Source organism: Fulmarus glacialis, unplaced genomic scaffold (genome assembly GCF_000690835.1).
Source record: "Fulmarus glacialis isolate BGI_N327 unplaced genomic scaffold, ASM69083v1 Scaffold50677, whole genome shotgun sequence".
NCBI lineage: Eukaryota > Metazoa > Chordata > Aves > Procellariiformes > Procellariidae > Fulmarus > Fulmarus glacialis.
In genome coordinates, this window is record NW_009224800.1 from 1 (window position 1) to 18,912 (window position 18,912).

General features: G+C 38.0%; 1 protein-coding gene across 1 annotated transcript; it reads right to left on the reverse strand.

Annotated features, from left to right (window-relative positions):
- Positions 1-2,819: 2,819 nt before the first annotated feature.
- Positions 2,820-18,404, reverse strand: CEP104 (centrosomal protein 104kDa). Its single transcript, XM_009582244.1, has 21 exons — positions 18,236-18,404; positions 17,550-17,723; positions 17,088-17,226; positions 16,327-16,392; positions 15,854-15,930; positions 15,516-15,684; positions 15,139-15,297; positions 14,243-14,491; positions 13,163-13,366; positions 12,463-12,630; positions 11,581-11,754; positions 9,864-10,040; positions 9,350-9,556; positions 8,732-8,848; positions 8,057-8,093; positions 7,490-7,571; positions 6,767-6,875; positions 6,324-6,462; positions 5,798-5,865; positions 4,203-4,293; positions 2,820-2,956 (listed from the first exon to the last, which is right to left on the reverse strand). The coding sequence occupies exons 1-21, from the start codon at positions 18,346-18,348 to the stop codon at positions 2,820-2,822; spliced, it is 2,856 nt and encodes a 951-aa protein (XP_009580539.1). The 5' UTR covers positions 18,349-18,404.
- Between the last annotated feature and the right edge of the window lie 508 nt (positions 18,405-18,912).

Consider the following 18,912-nt stretch of genomic DNA (forward strand, 5'->3'; position numbering starts at 1 on the left):
TGTATGTATATTTATTAATATATATATTTGAAAGAATTAAAGAAACAATTTATATAAAGACTTGCAAAATAAAAGCTCACCGATCTACCTGTAAAATTCATAAGCTTGTAGATAGGCTGCACGCAAACTATAAAAACTGTGTATTACAAAATCAGTGCTGTATATACAAAACAATACCGCAAATTCACTCCGTGGTAGCAAAAAAACCAAACCCCAAAAGTTCTACGTATATTACCATGATCAGTCATTCTTGTACCTGTGGGTACATCAACATGGGACCAGTCAATTCTATCCTGGAAAGCAATTGCCTAAGCATTACAAGTAGAAATGTTAGGATTGTTGTTTTAGGTACATACATTGTGTCTTAATAGAATTTGTTCTCTTTGAAGCTATTAAATGGTCACATGCTGTAGTCTCTGGATGTTTATTTTAATCAAGATCTAACTAGAGAAACTCAGTATTACAGCTGGATTTAGAAGCGAGCTGAAAGTACACTGAAGCAGGGAAAAAGGTCTAAATTTATTAATTCAAGCTTTTCAGGGCCCCACTAAGATTTTTTTCTTTTCTTTAAGGGGCCATTTCTTGGGGATATATTTCAGAATTAACTGTGAGATTTTAAAGCACAACTTTAATTTTTACAGTAGCTCCATCGATACACACTCTTATTACGTACCAAATGGGACTTTTGCGGTTTAGCTTAATCCTCTTGTCAAGTGGACTAATAAGGCACTTAGTGCACAGCGAGAGAGGCAGCGCGGAACAGCTATTTCATGTTATTTCCTACCTAATGGCATGTCATATGGCAATATCCAACCAGCCCTGTAGCTTTTTTATTTGGTGCTAATTCTTGGTGTTGAGTAGTGCTTTGAGTACTGCTCTACTGCCTTTAAAACTCTAAACCTGAAATATATGTAAAGGCCAGGCTTCCACAGCAAAACCACTTCTCACCACACATGGCTTGTGTTACTCCTAGAGCCTCAGTGGAACCAAGGAAGAGACATTCATTTCACTCGACATTATTAACATGCTCGAACTCATAAAATTACAGACACTGGTATTAGTAAGGAGAGCAAAATTATCTGTCAAAATAATGTTTCTAAGAGTTTTAAAAATGAGTGGAAACATTTTATAATGGCCTTGATCCAATTCCTTTCCTTGCAAGGTCAATTAGAGCTTTCAGCTGACTTAGGAGGCGTTCAAGGATATTGGTCGGTTTTAGAAAAAAGTATTTCCAATGAAGGAACCAAAAGTTTTAGCGCTTAGCACAAACAAATAGACTTGCAAGCTTTCACAATGGCTATAAATTTGCCCCATTTTAGCTGACAAAATTTATCATGACAAATACATGGAAGAAGGCAGCAGCTGTTGTAAACACACTAATAGTGTCTTTCTTACTATCAAAATACACTGGATCCTGGCACAGTGGATAAACTAATCACCAAAGAACGGCATGATTCTTTGATTTACTTCATTATACTTGAGGCGTGGACAACTGAAAAAGCTTTCTAATTCCTGGCCCTACCTGTAAACATGCCCTAACTGAAGCAAATAAATCCACACTATAGGATTTGCCATGGAAAAATCAAAACCCATAGCTTTCCTCAACTACATTGCAATTTCTCTTTTTTTTTTTTCCCTTCTAACAAACACATGAGGAAGAATTTTGCTTTATGGAATTGTTATTTTACCCATTAATTGGTTCAAGAGTTTATCTATATAGGATCATACAAGTCTTTAAGATAACCGAGATACACGTTTCATATAGTCTGACATGTATTTCCTTCTACACATGCATGCATTTTTCATAGCAGATGAATGATGGCATTGCTAAGATACCAGTATCATCATCACATCAAAGGAACCTGTGCGACTGCAACAAGTCTATTTTGCTCATTGTATATTCATATTTTCAATGGTTTTCCTCAAGTCTAATTATGATGAATCCTCTGTAAATGCACTGATGTAGTGCAGAAATATACACAGGCAGCCTATCTCCTAGCCAACCAGTACACACAGTTTAACTTGCGACCTATTTGTCCACCACAAGTGTCTGATGGCAAGACAAAGAAAAATTATTGACACTAGTACTTTCAGTATGTTATAAAGTCAATTTTGGCAGAAAACTATTAGCAATATGTGCTGCAATTACTGCATTGAAATGATGAGGTGGTAAAGTCAGCTAATACAGGTATTACTTCCCAAGCTTTCAGAATATATAATTGCAAAAAAGTGTCACACTTAGATCAAAAGAACAAATGCTTTCCAACTCTGTCCTGAAGGTCTAGTACAATTTCTGCTTGGTAGGCTTCTTGCTCTTCCCCAAAAGAAAGCCAAAACACAAATGACTCAGCCTTTTGGGTCTTAAGGAAATTCCTTACTGGATCTCAAAACCAGACTGTTAGAACCACAGCCCCAGAGTAATCCACTAACCAGGGCTGTGCTGATTGTGACAGCAGCTACACAGCGTGGCCATGTTAACTCCATATTCACTGGGGAGTTTTTTTAATACGAGGAACCAGTCAAAGACCAATGCACGGCCTTCCTTGTGCCATAAAGGGAATGTGGCAGGCTAGATCTGTCCCAGAACATATGCGTATTTCTAACATGAGCATTTCTAGGAGAAAACCACAGTGCTGCACGGGCAGCTAACACAAAAGTTATGTACCGCAGTTATCAGACTAGGCAAGTACTGCTGAAGGCTGATAAACAGCCCCATGTAGTCAAACGAAAAAGATGATACGAGTTGCCCACAATTTTTAAATAACTATTAACAACTATATGCCCAGTTATTAAGACAAAGGAAAAAAATACTTGTCCTGTCATCGCTTTGAGTATGTTTTGCCAGTGCTTTTATTTGGGCCCCCTCTTGGGGTTGGGATCTTGCTTCCTATAGAGGGAGATCGAGCTTTTGCTCCTGCAGGACTTGGTTTCTTTAAATACTGGCCACCTATTTTGCCTGTGAAGAGAAAATGCAGATCATTATTGCAAGCACATCTAATCCCAGTTTTGAATTTTATCTCCCATTTTGATTCTCAAGATATATTAAGTCTGATACTAGCAACCAGAAGCTGGCAGGCATCCAGTCTGAGGTGCGTCTCATACCAGGAGCGGTAGGGCTAAATGGTTGGTGTTCCTTTCCTATCTCCAGGAAATTGCTCTGGAGCTTTAGCTGTATCCAGGCAGGATTTAAGTTCCTTCTATTTTTCCAAATTCTAAGCAGCAGCAAACTAACCAGCATTCTCATTAGCAAGTAGAAATAGCAAAGCTGAAGACAGACAGACATGATTGTAGGTCCTGTTCAAGACTGGAAACTGTTGAGTTTAACCGCATTCACTTATGACAGCTGAAAGAGACAATTCAACACTTCTTTCCAGGAACTTGGAGTAGTTGTGAAACGCAGATATGAGCAAAGCAAATATCAGACAGAGAAGGTTAACTCTAGCAACGACCTAAACATGCAGCGGAATAAAGAATTGTGGAAAAAAGTCTGAAGGAGGAAAGATTTTGGATGTTACTGGCCAAAAGAGTTTTGGTGCTGCAGGCAGTGAAAATAGCTTGTTTGTTTAACTTCTGTGTTCAGGAAATAAGAGGATTTTGCACGTGCTTCATAAATAAAGACCACTGTTAAAAAAAAAAACACCTGACATCAGCATCAATATCTCTTTGTTGGTGAAGAAGCTGCACAATCATAAATTCTGCCTAGCTCCTGGGTCTGAATTGAAAAGGAAAAGCAGTACACAGCGCTAACTATTCAATTCATCTTGTAATTAGGATTAGATTAGCATCCTCTGATTGGACATAAAAAGCTAAATCAGGCTCTCAGTTCTCTGTGTCAGCATTCGGGAGCTTTCCAGAATGTTAACTGTTTAGTATCACCACTGATTGTTCTATTCACAGTCATACTATTATGCAGGGGAAAAAACCCTGAACTGATCAAATTAGCAAATATGCCAGTTTCCCCAATCAACTGAGCTAATGCCTTCATTTTGAAATTATTGTTATTGAATGACTTTGAGAATTTGCTCCCTAAGTATACCGTAGTCTATACCAGCATAAGAAATATCAGTTAGGTTACATAAATCCAAAAAACGTGTTGAACCAGTAATTAAGAGCCAGCTTGCTCTCGAGCACGAAATACTTTTCTTAAGTAAAGGCAACACAGTAAAAAGCATAATCATTATTATCATAAACTAATATCTTACCAGGCTGGACCAGAAGAGTTTTATTTATTGTGGATAACCTCCGTTGATTCATTTTACAGCCATCTTTGCCCATTAGGTGAGATTTCCAGGCCTAAAGTCAATTAAAAAGAAGTGATATTACAATATCAGCAAAATTAGCCAATCTTTTATCTAGTAACTATGTATGCACATATACTTTTTAAAACATGGGGAAAATGAGAGTTGTATACAGACTTTATGGCAATAGCATTTTAATCTGCTCACTCATAAAAGCATGAACACCTTATGACTTACTAAGTGAAACAGAAATTAATATATCCATTTTTTTAATATAACTTAAAAGATACATCACAATAAAAAAACCTAGCCACATCCTAGAAATTAAAAGTGAGTGACATTCATTTTGTTTTTTAAATTTTCTTAATTAACAACTGAGTTCAAATCAGGAAAAAACAATCTACAAATAACATGGAAAATCTTTTCATCTATACATATTTTAAACTGAGAAAGTGTGGGCATAACTACAAGGTTATGATAATAGTGAGAGCATTCAGCAACCCGGAGGAGTGGGAGCTGCTATTACAGGAAAACATGACAGCCTCTTCAAACTAGAGGCTACGTGAAGTCTCTTTCTTGCAAGAATAATTTGGGCAGAAGCAAGGAAAAAAAAAAACCCAACCAAATCCAAACAACACATACATTTCTCAACAAACGTTTCAGACTTGGTTACAATATTTTCTAAGCTCCTCATGCTATGCAAAGCAAAAAGGACTTGGAAAAAACTTGTTTTTGAGAGCAGAAGCACCACTCAACAGTCCCATTGAAAAGAAGAAAATGACATGTATCAGCCATTGACATTTAACTGGATCTAATACTCAGTATAGGGTTGTTGGCTGCCTCCTGGATAGTCTTTTTCTGAAAATTAAATCATACACAGAACTACTTAAATATGATCATAATGTAGTGTTAGATGATTCATATAAAACACTGAAACAGATATGATAAGTATTTTCTGAACAAATTGCTTTTTATGTAATACCAATGCATATTTTCAGTTGCTGAAAGCACATTTTTGAGCTGGCATATCAGAGATTTCACAGCATTAGGCAGTTACAGGGAACAGCATGTAGAAATTAGAGAGAGGCCATCTCAACTCTCTTGACAATTATAGCAGTTCTTGCTTACTTTCTTCACGTCAATTTTTTCTTATACCCGAATCAACATCATCTTAATCCTGGATGCCCTGCTGGATGTGCTTAGTCTTGCTGCAGTATTTTAAGCTGCATAACGTCACTCCGAACCCTAGGGCTGACAAGCGAACTTATAGAATCTGGTAGCAGTTGGGTATTTGGAAAGCTGTGAGGTGTATAGCTGCCTATGCAGGAGGAGAAAGACCCACACCGAATAGCCTGGAGCCCTGTGGTTCCCATATACACCTTTAAGGGTAGAAGACCCAGGTTCAAATATCATCCCCAGAGTGTGAGATTGCCATTAGAGACCCCGGCAATAATCCACGCAAGTTCTTAAGTCATTGGGTATAAGCCAGTGTTAGAAGAGGGCACGAATTCAGTCCCAGTGACATAACAACATCAGACCAATCTGGAAGACAGTCTTACCTCCTCTCCTGGGGAAAAGTTTTCATGGCACAACGGGCAATGGTTTGCCACGTTTTCTGGTCTGGCAGCTGAAATTATTAGAAAAATAATGTAAGAATTGCAAAGACAGGCTAATTTCAAATACAAGAGGAGAACTGGCACAACAAAGAGCACAAAACTACCCCGTGGCTAAACCAGCTCCTACCCTATTATCATTAACTGCTCTCAAAGAAGTCCCGTGTTTAATCGTCTACATCGAAAGAAGATCAAAAGGAACATTAGGGCTTAATCCGCAAGGATGTGGTAGAGGCTTTCTGTTCTCCTCACTCATCCTCCCCACATACATTCATAGAAGCAAAGCATTTCAAGCACTGGGAAACTCAGGCGTTTATTCCAAAAGTGTTCTCTCATGAGAATTTGCTTAGATTTCTAAATCCACAGTGCAGTACCTAAATAGAAGTGGTCTGACTTGCCAAAGATACACCGTATTTGAAAGTCTGACTGACTTGACCTTTGAAGTTCAACCTTCCTGTTCGAAACTACTCACAATTGCAAGTCTTGCTCTTAATATGTTTGGGCAACTCATCTTTTGGAAGGGCCTCACTGCACCTTTGACATTTCCTAAAGCTGTCCTTTTTATCACAGTCCGTCAACAAGTGTTCTGTCAGGCTTGCTATTTCCACCACCTGCAACAAAGCAAGAGGCACCCAAGAAGATTTGTACTGTACTGAGTAAATAAGGATAGTATTAAAAAAACTGCTTATGTGATTTTTGGAAGTTAAATCTCAGTTTCCAAAATGACAAAGGGAAAAAGAAATTTTAGTCCAGTTATTAATACAATTTACAACACTGCTCTTTTCAAAAAGGACTACCCAAGATCACAGTTGTGTTCAGAATTCATCTACCTTAGCGTTAATTATCTTCTAGCACCTTAAAATCAGAATAACAACAGTTAAGTCTTGTAGTAGCTCTAGAAAGTTTACGCCTAACCTGTTTGCAGTGCTCACATCTGGTTAACATAGGGCAGTGTTTCCAGTAATGGAGATCCAATCCTTCCTCTGTGAAGGATTCGTCCCTTTCACCACAAAAAATACATAAGCTAGGAAAAAAAATACAAACATCAGTAACATCACAGAGTGAAATGGATGAACCCTGTTTCTTGTGTTAGAAACTGTTCTGAAAAATAGCTAACATCTTGGTACACTGTATTTTCCCTATATAGTGCTGACCTTAGGATAGGGCATGAACAGATAATATTATATAATTTATGGCAAATATAACTATAAAGCATTTGTTCATATAGAAGGACATAATTCCACAAAAGCACTGAGAACAACTCACTGAAACTGGCTTTCATGGCTCCAGAATTTTCAAATGCTTTCTCTATGCCCTTATCCTACAATACACATGAAAGCTACAATATATCTTTGCCTTATTTTATACTGGCAGTTGAACATTAAACTGTGGCAATTTCTTAGCCCACAAACAACTACTCAGAAAACAAGTTCAAGGTCACACTATCCAAGAAGTTAAAAAAATCAACATCTAGGATTGCCTGGTGGTAATTCCAAATCTGTTAGAAGAGATTTTCTTTTTCATTGTTTCAATGCTGAAGGTATTAGCTTTGATCTACTGCAAAAATGTTATGAACGTTATTCGCTTTCAGGTTATACTAAGTGCTTAAAGTGATCAGAAGCTGCTCATCTAACTTACTTATCCAAGTAATTTGCAACAGAGGGATGATCATCTGGAATCTCTGCTGCTGCAGGCTGTGGGCTTTTGTTTACCTGGTAACCTGTAAAAAGAGAACTATTAAAAACAAGATCACATTTTAATTAGTTTTTGTGCATGCCTAGAAGTACTGCTTCTCTGGATCTTAACAGTAAAAACACCGAACAGAAGCATACCGCTGCCGTATTGGTAAACAAGCACTGAAAGGAAACTATTGGGAAACTATTGCTTTAGTGATCTACAACAGTAAAATGTTTTAGTGATCATTTTTACATGTAGCAGATGATCTACCTCAGGTTGAGAAGAAATCTAAAGTGGTTTCAAGCCAAGCTATACTAATTTCTTATTAGAAATTAACTGGTTAGCTGATGGTAAATCTTGTTTCGTTAACTTAATGGTTACCTCTGTGGCAGGTTGAGACTCAGCCAATCCGAAGCACTCGGGCATGTTTTTAACTGAGACAATTCAATAATCCATTAAGCATCTACAGTGTTTCAAAGACATATTGAAATATCCCTACATTTCTTAATACTATTTGAAACTACCTACCTTGATTCTTTGGCTTCTGAAAATCAAATTCTTTCTCCTATGGAACAAAGAAATTTAAGTCAGAAATTTGCTTAATGACTGCGATGCTTGCCAGGGAGAAAGAGAACAGATTATATCCTCATTTTTCTCTGGAATTAAAAGCTTAGAAGGAGAGCCAATGCATTACAACGTTCATGCCTCTGGTCCTACAGCAAATCCCTCAGTATTGAGGCAGCAATCTTCTGAGGATGGCAAAACCAGTCCTACTTCCCGGCATTGGGGTAGCTGACTACCTTTCTAAGGTTCAGATATAAAACTTAATGGATGTGCAGTACAGCATGCTTCTGGAGGGCCTTGATGCACTCAGTACAATTCCTATACTCTAGCTGGTAGAGAAACACTTAGACTTCCAGAAACACTCTCAAATTTACCATACGGTAGACAAAACTGTTATAAAAAAGAATCCAAATTTTATACTGTGTTAGGAGAAACAACCCCCCCAAATTTTAAACTGGACTGCTGAGGATGAAAGTCAGTTAGTGTATGTCATGGAGTCTCTCTCTCTTTCTTTTTTCTTTTTTTTAGTTTATAATGAGACAACAGTAATGTTAATTATCTAAGCCTGTGATACCCTGAGGAAAAAAGGATTTTTAAAAAAAAAAAAAAAAAAAAAAATCAAACTCAAAACACCCTAACCTTTCCAGCTTGAACTTCTGCTTGTATCTCCTTTAGAGCTGCCAGCTGACCTTGCAGAACTTTTATTTCTTCCTTCTTCTGTTTCTCTGCTTCTTCCGTTACTGCCTTTCTCTGTGCCTGTCAAGAAATACTCTTTCAATTACAGAAGTTTTTGAACCATTTGTCATACAGAAGAGATTACAAAACACATCAGCATAGAACAAATGGTCAATGCAGTACAAGAAATACCCTGCTCGGTTAAATGATTGGTCTGTTACAGTAACACCTCCCTCCCCCCAAATTTCTCTGTACTAACCTGAAAGAAACACATAGCATTTCCTCTGTGCTTACTGTTTCCAAGGCCAGCCAGCATAAAATAGTATATGTATATTTTCCAAAATGATTGTGTATTATTTCAGAAGTACCATCTCTGTATTCTTTGTAGGCTTTATTCGCAAGAGTGAGTATATGTAATAATCTGAACACCAGATTTTTACACTAAGTAATGTTAACAACACACCTTAAGATGCTCTGCTACATGTGTCATTCAATGTCTAATATAGCTATGAAATCAGTATATTGCTCAGTTAAATGCAATGTTTAAAGTAGCTACGTATGTTCTACAATCTTACTACGTACCCTAATTTCAGCTTCAGAAAGTTTACCATCTATTTTAGTGAATCCATCAAAGAGCATTTTGTAGATAACAGTCTTGCGAATGCTTGCATCGTCTGGAGGAAGATATTCCAGTATAGCAGCCTTGTGCTTCCTGTACATATCAAAGATAATCCGCAACGCTACATCACGAACTTCATAAACTCTGTGTTCCAAAGCTCCCGTTGCAAACTGAAAAGAAAAAAAAAATTATGCGTCTCTTTTCCCACACGTTTTTTAAGGACTTGTTTATTAGTCTAAGACAATTATTTCATTGCAGTGGGAGAAATCTTCATACAGACAGGTTTTTCCAAACACTTTTTGACCCAGTGATTCCTTTTAACTGTATTGGCATCTTGCCATCTTGTTGTGTGTTGTCACCTCCAAGAAGTTCATAAATTCTCTTTAGTAATTCATCAAGCATTCCAAAACAGACAGACAAGCCCTAATAAAACAGCAACAGGAAAAAACGTCAGATGCTGTAAACTCAGACTCCTACCTTCATGACGTTGCCGATGGTAAACCCAGAGTTTTCAGTTCCCATGTCTTTCAAGAGGCATTCCACTAATTCCACTTGACTCATTGCCAGATGTGTTGGGGAGTTCGATTTTAATGGTTGAACCAAATGAACTGGAACAATCTGAAGAGGTTTAACTTCACTACTCAGTGCCATTTCCTATAAACATACAAAGAGTCAGTGCGCATGTAGGAATGCTAAACGAGGAAAATGAACTGTCTTTGCAAAGTTGAGTTATTCTAAGTTACTTATAACAATTTAAGTAAAATTAAATAAGCCTTCCATAAGAAGTAGCCGCTCATTTGTTACCTTAGCAGCCAGAAGTTGCTTGCAAAGGCTTTAAAGAGAAGCTTATACAGAGGTTTGGTCTTGCTTTTGGCATCAGAGAGAAAGCTACTGAGAAATCAATAAAATCTTAGACATGCTCAGTTGAGTTATAGAACTGGGTTGTAAGAAGAATTTCAAGAACTCCATCTTACACTGAACTATATGACGAGGAGGTAGATGAGAAGTGTCACAAAGGATACAAAGTCTTGACGTTGCATCAAGATGAATTTCAAGACTGCTTCAGAAAACATATTCCATCTTATAATTTCTCATTCTGTTTTGCAAGGAACCTTAAGGGCTAAATTTTGCTGTTATTCAAAGCTCAATGTTTATTTCTTTGCTTGTAGCAGAATGTTTAATAACCAGACACACCCCTCCTCCCAGTTCCTGTCAGCTGACAGACACTCAAGCAGATGATGGTGTCCTGCAGGCCCTCTTCCCGAGGGCCAGATGCAGTCATCACTGGGTTGGCTCGTCTGTTTTGGACATACCAATTGCTAGAAATACGTGGCACCTTCCCTAGAGAACTGCTTATTCAGGCAGTCTATCATCTATTAGCAGCAATACAAAATAAACACATTTTCGTTCTCGCAGGGCCATGTCCTGTCTATGAAAATACATTTGTAACCATGTTCTCATTTCCTTTCTCATTCAATTACAAAATCTATTATAAACAAGCCAACCAGTAGTAATAAAGTAACCTGTCACCTTTGGGGTTCCAGTGACACACCAGACCACTTCACACAATAACACTCTTTTTAGTCACATCTACAGGGAAAAAAAAGTCTTTTCCCTCTATGTGTGGATGCAAGAAAGGGTAAGTAACCCAGAGCCAGTGACTCATTCCACTTCTGGGACTGAATTAATACATTTTCACACAAAACTACTGTTCTTTCTTCTAAATTCTACTGGAAAAGAGAGCCTGTAATCTTCTAGCAGCTACTCACAGCTGCTCTTTGCTAACATTGAGCAAGGAATGGACTGTGTCTTTTAAAATAGGCATCTTTTTTATGCTTTTGCTAAGTTGACTTTCAAAAGTGGACTGTCAAAAATGCAGTCAAATCGCAACACAGTCTGAGGAGTATGTTGTACCCTCTGGCTCTCCTCTCTGTAGATCACTTGCAACTAAGAAGGATGGAAGAGTTACACCCTTCTGCATCAGCTATCTCCCCACACTGTCCCCCACAACAAAGGTGACAAAACACTGCAAAGAGACTAAGTTGGTGCTACCACTTTGCCTTCCACATAAGGCATAATCCTTTACAGCAGCAAACTCTGGACTTGAAGTCAAGTCTGATTAGATGTTATCCACCTGTAAGCTCTGTGACATTCTTAATGCAAATCAAACTGTAATTTGAAGAAAAGCACCTACCTGAATAAAATTAGAAGCCACAAGGCGAAGACGGGATGAAGAGTCTCCTGTTCTACAAAGCAAATTTGGAAGCGTTTTTTCCACACAATGAGAAGTTTCTAGTTTTCCTAGTTTATGTTTTGGTATATATTGGGTAATGATCATTTTTAAAAGTTTCAGGGAAGCTTGAAAAACCTAAGTTAAAAAGAAAAAGGAAACACTGAACAAAAATACCACAGATCCCTGTTTTCAGACAACATTGTAAAATCTCTGCTGTAGTTCTAAAGAACAGCAGCAACAGGAGTCTAGAATTACAGTAACACTCTTAATGGAAGCTACTTCAGGTATCTCTCTTCCAGAAAACATGTTGCCAGGGCTTAGGTGAAAGGCTTCAGAATTTGTTTTACAAAGAATAACACAGCTCTTGATTTTTTTTCTTTTCTTCTTGTTTAAGGCTTATTTGAAGCCTAAGTCTCCTTAGGCTAACTGTAGTCTCTCAAGCTGGGAAGTAAAACTTACTTCACTGCTGTATTTCAACTTTTTTTAAAAAAAGAAAAAAACACCAAAAAAACCCCAAAGCTCAACCACACTATGCATTTACTGCATCAGCAGTTGTTTCTCAAGCTCATTACTCAGCCCAGGGCAGTATTTTCCATGCTGCTGAATGCTAGACAGTGCCCAGTCCTTGATCCTAACTAAAAACTGACATTTCAGTTGGTTTTGGTTTTTTTTTGGTTTGGTTTTGGTTTTTGAGTTTGTTGTTTGTTTTTTTTTTAACTTACTCAAAAGTAGTTTTACAAACTATTTGTTTGAATTATTTAAAGTGTGTTAACCACACGGTTCTACAATTTTTGCTGTTAGTTCTTCACTGCAGCATTTCTTATCAAACATATTACAACTTACTGAAGACACTATGTCTTTGATGGCTCTCCTTACAAGAAAAATGGCAGCCCGTAGCATGTTCTTTAAATCATCCTTTGGAGTGTTTAGCGACATTTCGGTCAGCTTCTTATATACAGCCAGTAACGCATCTTCTCGATACGACCAGGTTTTGGAATATGCTCCTGAAACCTGAACACAGAATAAGTTTATCCCTTAAAAAGTCAATACTGATATTTCAGTATTTATTCAACATTTATATACAGAAGCAGCCTCAAAAGAACATATGAACTTAAGCATGGAATCCCCAGGTGTTTCCTACAGGAATCTGGCTTTTATTAAAAGCACGTATTTTTGAAAAACGATGAGTAAAATGGATTAACAGGTCAGGCACAAGGAACCATTTCAGGCACATTAATGGTTTCTCTCCCTACAAAAGACAGTGGCAAGTTAGGGGTATTCAGGAAGGGTCCGTACCCTAAAGCAGTCTACCGGACACTATCTGCTTAATAGCTCATCGAGTAATCAATCATAAAACTACAACATCATATAAACATTGAAAACAGGCACCCATATACTCAAGGTCAAATTTTAATCTCAGATTTTTAAGTAACAGCTCTAAGCATGTAAAAATCGTATCAGTAGGTCTTTGTTGACAGAGTGCATATCAAATCAACTCAACACAGATCACAATAACCTATGTGTTTATTTTGTTGTTCTTTACCAAAGCTTCTCCAAAAACTTCAATAGCAGAGCTGGCCTCCCTCAGTGCCTTCTCAGTTAATGGTTCTGGTTCCCCAGTAATGCCACTTCTTGGAGTATCGTGGATATCCTCTTCAGTCATCTCCGGCTCAAGGTACGCAATTGCTTCATCAGACTGTTTACAGATAGCTGGAAGAGGTCTCTCATCATAAGGTAAAAATTCAACCTAACAGAGAAGATAAAATTTGCTATTCTAGAAATGACTTAAATATGAAGTTGTTTCATCATTAATTGGATTCACTTCAATGTATTTTTTCCCCTGACAAAGCAGTATCGCTTTACAATTAAGTACAGATGTTGAAGTACCCATAATAACATCATGAAGAAATTAAATCAGTGCCTGTGAATAAAACTTTTTCTTTTATAGAAATACAATAGAATTGTATTTTTATAATATAGAATACAATAAAAACCACACAAAATGCCTTCTGTGGAAGTGGACACATCTACAGAGGAAATCACGTGTTGATAGGAAGCCAGCAAGTCATGAAGCTCTATTTATTAAATTATTTAATGTCAACATCCTGTTAAGAGAGAATACTACTGCTACTAGAGTCAACGCACGTCTTCCTTAGCTTTGCCAAAAGCTGGAGCAGCAAAACTCTCTATAGACATGGCACCAAGACCCTTACCCTACAACCACATTCCAACAAATTCCCTTGCTGCTGTAGATTCATTCAACCTGATCTCTAAGAAGATTTATTAAGCCATTAATGGAGCAAGCAGAATTCAGCTTCCACTATATTGGCTGTATGACCCCTGATTAGTCATTTAATGTCGATTTGCTTCCATTCATCTATTTGTAAATCAGGTATAATCCCCTCTTGCCTCAATCTCAATGAACTTCCAAAGCTTCCAAAGAAATTCAGGAAAGAGAAAGACCAATGCCAATTATTAGATGGGCACTGCTCAGTAATACAGTCAATTTCAGACACTATATAAGCCATGAGAATAACCACAAAAGACCTTGTTGTTTTCGAAGGTTGAATACAAGATCATCTGCTGTGATAGATTTCTGCAGTAACAGAGGTACGCTACTCACATTTTCTTTGGGAAACACTTCCCCAGAGGTTATGGGATGAGTCGCAGGAGGAGGAGGGGACTGATGGGGAACAAAGGGCTCAGTAGAAGTGGGATCTCCTGACTTCTCTTCCAGCAAAGGCTCTGCTTTCCACGGCTCTCCTTTTTGCAGTTCTGTGTGCTCACAAGGAGGTGAATTTGTAGCTTTTGTGCGCTGAGGATTGTCAGTATAAATCGTAGGCTCCAAAGGCAATTCAGGTGGTTTTCGAATCTGAGAAAGGGAAGGAGATTTTGTAAAGTAAGGCTAACAATGTTCTAAAATCAGAGTTAATACAGCTACAACTCTGACAGTCAACAAGATTCTGCTGCTTTCAAGTAAATATCAGACCTCACTCACAGACATGTAATCATCTCCACTGTATGCAGCTTTATGAAACAATCGGAAAATAATTCTGTGTGTGGATGCATGTGTGGAGAGGTTATAAAGCTTCCCGTTCTGAGAACAACATAAAATATTTAAAATATATATATTTTATCACATTAATTCTGTATGGTTAGCTGTGATGCCAGCATAGCCTGTTATAGCCCTTCAAAATACGAGAAAGTACCTTATGAATTTGCATTGGGTAGCCCTGAAATGATGCAAAACATTCAGGATTTTAACGTCATTTGCTTGAGACCTTAACAGTTTAATGTAATGCAATTTATGGAGAACTGAACGTGTTCATAAAATGCCACATGCAAGTCTTTGGCTAGGGGAATCCACAGCCCAAATAGAAAGCTTAAAATGCGTATGTAATTGTCATAAAATACCTGTGTAACAACTCTTATTCTCTGAATTTATTTTGGTTGCTCTGCCATTTCTATTTACAACACCCAGATGATAAAGCCTCTTGAATTAGGAGTAACAGTACCCACCATCAGCTCTGCATCCAGAAGGTCGTGGAGCTCCAGTTGCTGATACACCCTCAGGCGGTACGCTTCCATTTGCTGTTTCTTCTTTTTAGCAAGATCATAATCTTCTTTCTCTACAGCATAGCGCTTCTCTACCTCATAACGTCCAAGTCGTTCCCCTACCTAGAAGATGGTATAACAAGCTAGCTTGGAATCACGTTACTGTATATATGCAGACGTTTCAGTATTTCCAGCCAAGTTATGAAATCAAGCTATCTGATTTTAAAATTACTATTTTGAAAATATACTGGAAATCATTACAATTCACATGAATGCTAGGGTCCCTGATGGACTACTGGAACACTGTTCGGCTTAAGAGATAAACAGTCTTTCAAAAATACCTTTTGCAAGTCTGCGATAGCTTGTTTGAGTTTCTTGGCATAATCGTAGCGTTCATGATGGACAGCTTCGCGCTTCTTCTCATCCAGTCTACGTATTATCTGAGCAACTTCTGGATCCTGGTACATGTCAAAAGCCAAATCATCCAGAGGTGAAATGGAGTCAGGTTTCCTGAAGATATAAAATGAATAATATAAACTTTCAGCTAATCCAAAATAGACGAGGCTGAGCATTACGTCTTCTCTTTTCCCTAGCTGGGAACTAACAAAATATAGAGGCTGAGAACTACTTTAGACTGAGTAGAAGTTTTGCCAGGGTATATGCAAAAGAACATCCTTACCCAAGGTAAGTTCCATCTAAGGCAGGATCATCTGATTTAATTCCTAAGTAGTGGTCTATCAGCTTCTCTCTGGAAGGCTTTGTAGGGGAGAAAAAAAAAAATCTTAATGCACATTCATCAACATCCAGTGTGTGTTCAGGAGAGAAATGCTGACTTGCCACAATCAACATAAACTATGCAACTTATAATACTTATGTTTTGGGGCATATTGAAACAAGAGAATTTGCAGAGGCTGAAAATGCAAACATTCCAATTGATTATGTTTTATTTTTTGTATCCACAAATTAGGCTCCATTTTTGAGAGCTTTCTTGCTTCAAGATAAGATAAAAAACAAAACCAAAAAAAAAATCAATATATGGCAGCTCTGCTACAGCTCAAAACTAGCAGAAGAAAAATGCATTCCATTACCCCAAGAACCCTGTAACTGAACAAGTGTAGCAACAGTAAAAAGACAGGGATGCTTTGCACTTACAGTATTATTGCTGTCATTACTGTAGTCTGCTGGATCTCCAATAATGTTTATAGCTACTAGGGCAACCTGGGATAGATTTAAAGAAAATGTAAACGCATAAGATCATTACTTTTTCCATATCTTATGAAAACTGAAACAAAAAAATTGGAACAAAAAATTATATTAAAAAAAAAAATAGGACTTGTGGTCTCCAGGGTGGTATGGAAGCAAAGAAAAGCACTAAGTGCTAAATGTACTTCATGCTTCATTAAAAATTTATTACGAAATCTACAGACCACATTGCACAGTCATTAGTTGTTCCCTCTTCTGGTGTGGGATGGAAGTGAAAAGAGTCACTGCAGAATTGAGGCAGATATTTGCTTTTTCTGTATCAGGACAGCTGTACAACACCTCCACTTAATGCCGCATCAGATCCTAAAGACTAAGGGTGGCTTTGTAGCGACCGCAAAGCTGTTCCCAGAGGAAGTACTTTGGCTTCAGCACAGAGCCTGCTGTGCAGTCTAAAACTCAGAATGAAAGGCAGTAATGGAACATGCACTTGACTCGTTTGTTCTGGGTAAGTTGCATGCACTTGGTCATGATTCCAAGTCACTTATAACCTCTTATTTGTATTTTCTGTTTTAAAAGAAACCAAAAATAAACCCAGGGGCTTTCAACCAACCTTTTTAGCTTCTACAAATCAAGGGAGCAGATTTCTATGCCTGTTCTGTACTACTGAAACTTCATCTAGCTTACCAAGTAAGACTCTTAACTCAACTTACCTGACTGTATAAGTTGTATTTATTGACATAATTTTTATGGAAAATCAGCTTCAGGTACTGGCCAACTGCATCCATATACACAGATTTTAACTCTCGTGCTTTGAAATCAGTCTTTTCATTGTCCGAGAGAGGGACATAACTGAGAAGGAAAATGTAACAAGTAAGCAGGGGAAACGTACAAATACAGAGGTGTATTTTTGCTCCTCAGGTTAGTACTTTGATAAGGTTTAAAACTTCCTCATAACTGAAACAATGTGTGCTGTCATCTGACAAGAGTGTTCATCTGCATCATGCCTCTTACACCTACATCTTCAGCTTTGTTACAGATCTAAGCAAGTACAGAATCTCTTTACTGCTTGCAGCACAGCATATCCATGTGGCATACAAAGCATAATGAATATTATTTCCTACTGAGGCCTTTCTGATTAAGATAATAAAACCATTTAGAGCTTTTTGACTTACCCTAGTCTGTGAAACCTCTCTGACTGATAAGGAGCAAAGTATTCAGGCAAGCTTTCACTGATGTAGAACTCAATTTTGCTTGAAATCATGTACTGGTGAGCAAGCAACTGCAGTTTTCGTATTCGACATCTCTCCACCAACTGCAGAACAATTTCCTGTGGATACTGACAGAGTCTGAAAACAGACACAATTTCTGAATCATCTTTTTAAAGATGACTTCACTTCCAACTTGAGTAACATTTAATTCTGAAACTTTCCAAAGTTATTATAGTTTAATTCAGCATTACAAATATTGTAAAAGGAAACCAAAGAGTAGAGTAGAAACACTCTCTTCACTTTATTGCATGCATGTGTATGTTAAAGTGCTCAATACGTATCTAGAGGATGTGCTAAGACGACTGGATTTTTAATACTAAGCCAAAGCAGTTGCAAGAAGACTGACAAGAACAAAAATAGTTCCTTTTTTTTCTTTTAAAGGACTTTATTTAAATGCAATGTGATGCCTTTAGGTGGTAACCAAGGCGCTTTTTTCCCCCAGGATAAGGATTCCAGGGATTAAAGTAACTTTTTTTGGTTTTTTAATCAGTTCGGTCTGGGATGCTGTGCACTACTCTGACTATGCACGGTACCTCTCCCACTCATTTTAAACTCAGTGCTTCAGAACCATGCACATTCACTCGCAGTACCTGGGTGATCGCCATCCGTTCACTGTTGGTGCATGAACCATCAGCTCTTTTGCGCTGAAGCCATCTTCGTGTCCCGATGAACTAACAACTATAAAACCGATCTTGTGTGGCATCCTGCAGAAGTGACCTAGTCAAAGCAACGATGTTTCAAGCTTAAGCTAATCCCTGGAAGGATAATAAAAGAACACTGAAACACTACAGTCAAAGAATTAAATCCTGTGGTCCATCAAGTCAATAGATGATGACTACAAATCTAAATTTTCTTTAATTAATAATTGGCACTATGAACCACACCATGTTCTTATGCCAAGCGTTTTATTAGTACATAGTGAAACGAGGGTTTAGCTAACTTGTATAGCAGTTTTCCAATAATTAAATCTGCTAATCCAAGACAGAGCTTCAAACTATTTTGAGTTCCAAAACACGCATAGGAGCAACCTGTACCGTCCTCTGTGTGCTTGAGCCGAAGGAAAAAAACAATCAAGAATAGGGCGAATTTAGCCAAAAGCTAGCTAGCACCTTTTCACAGCTACACGCACACCTAGGCTGCTGACAGGGGCGGCAGCGGAAGGAAGGCAACGACGGGCAGGACAAGCGCCAAAGATCACCGCTACCCACCCGCCCCGTGCCGCAGTGATATTATGGCATTAATTTCGGGCCCCGGCCCCGGCCGCCTC

What these genes read in the sequence shown, in the direction of transcription:
- CEP104 (XM_009582244.1), bottom strand. Translation starts at nt 18,348, where the DNA reads ATGCCACACAAGATCGGTTTTATAGTTGTTAGTTCATCGGGACACGAA. An exon ending in TTAGATGGAACTTACCTTGG is followed by an intron (nt 15,685 to 15,853) that starts GTAAGGATGTTC and finishes TTATATCTTCAG; the next exon opens with GAAACCTGACTCCATTTCAC. An exon ending in AACTCTTCTGGTCCAGCCTG is followed by an intron (nt 2,957 to 4,202) that starts GTAAGATATTAG and finishes TTCTCTTCACAG; the next exon opens with GCAAAATAGGTGGCCAGTAT.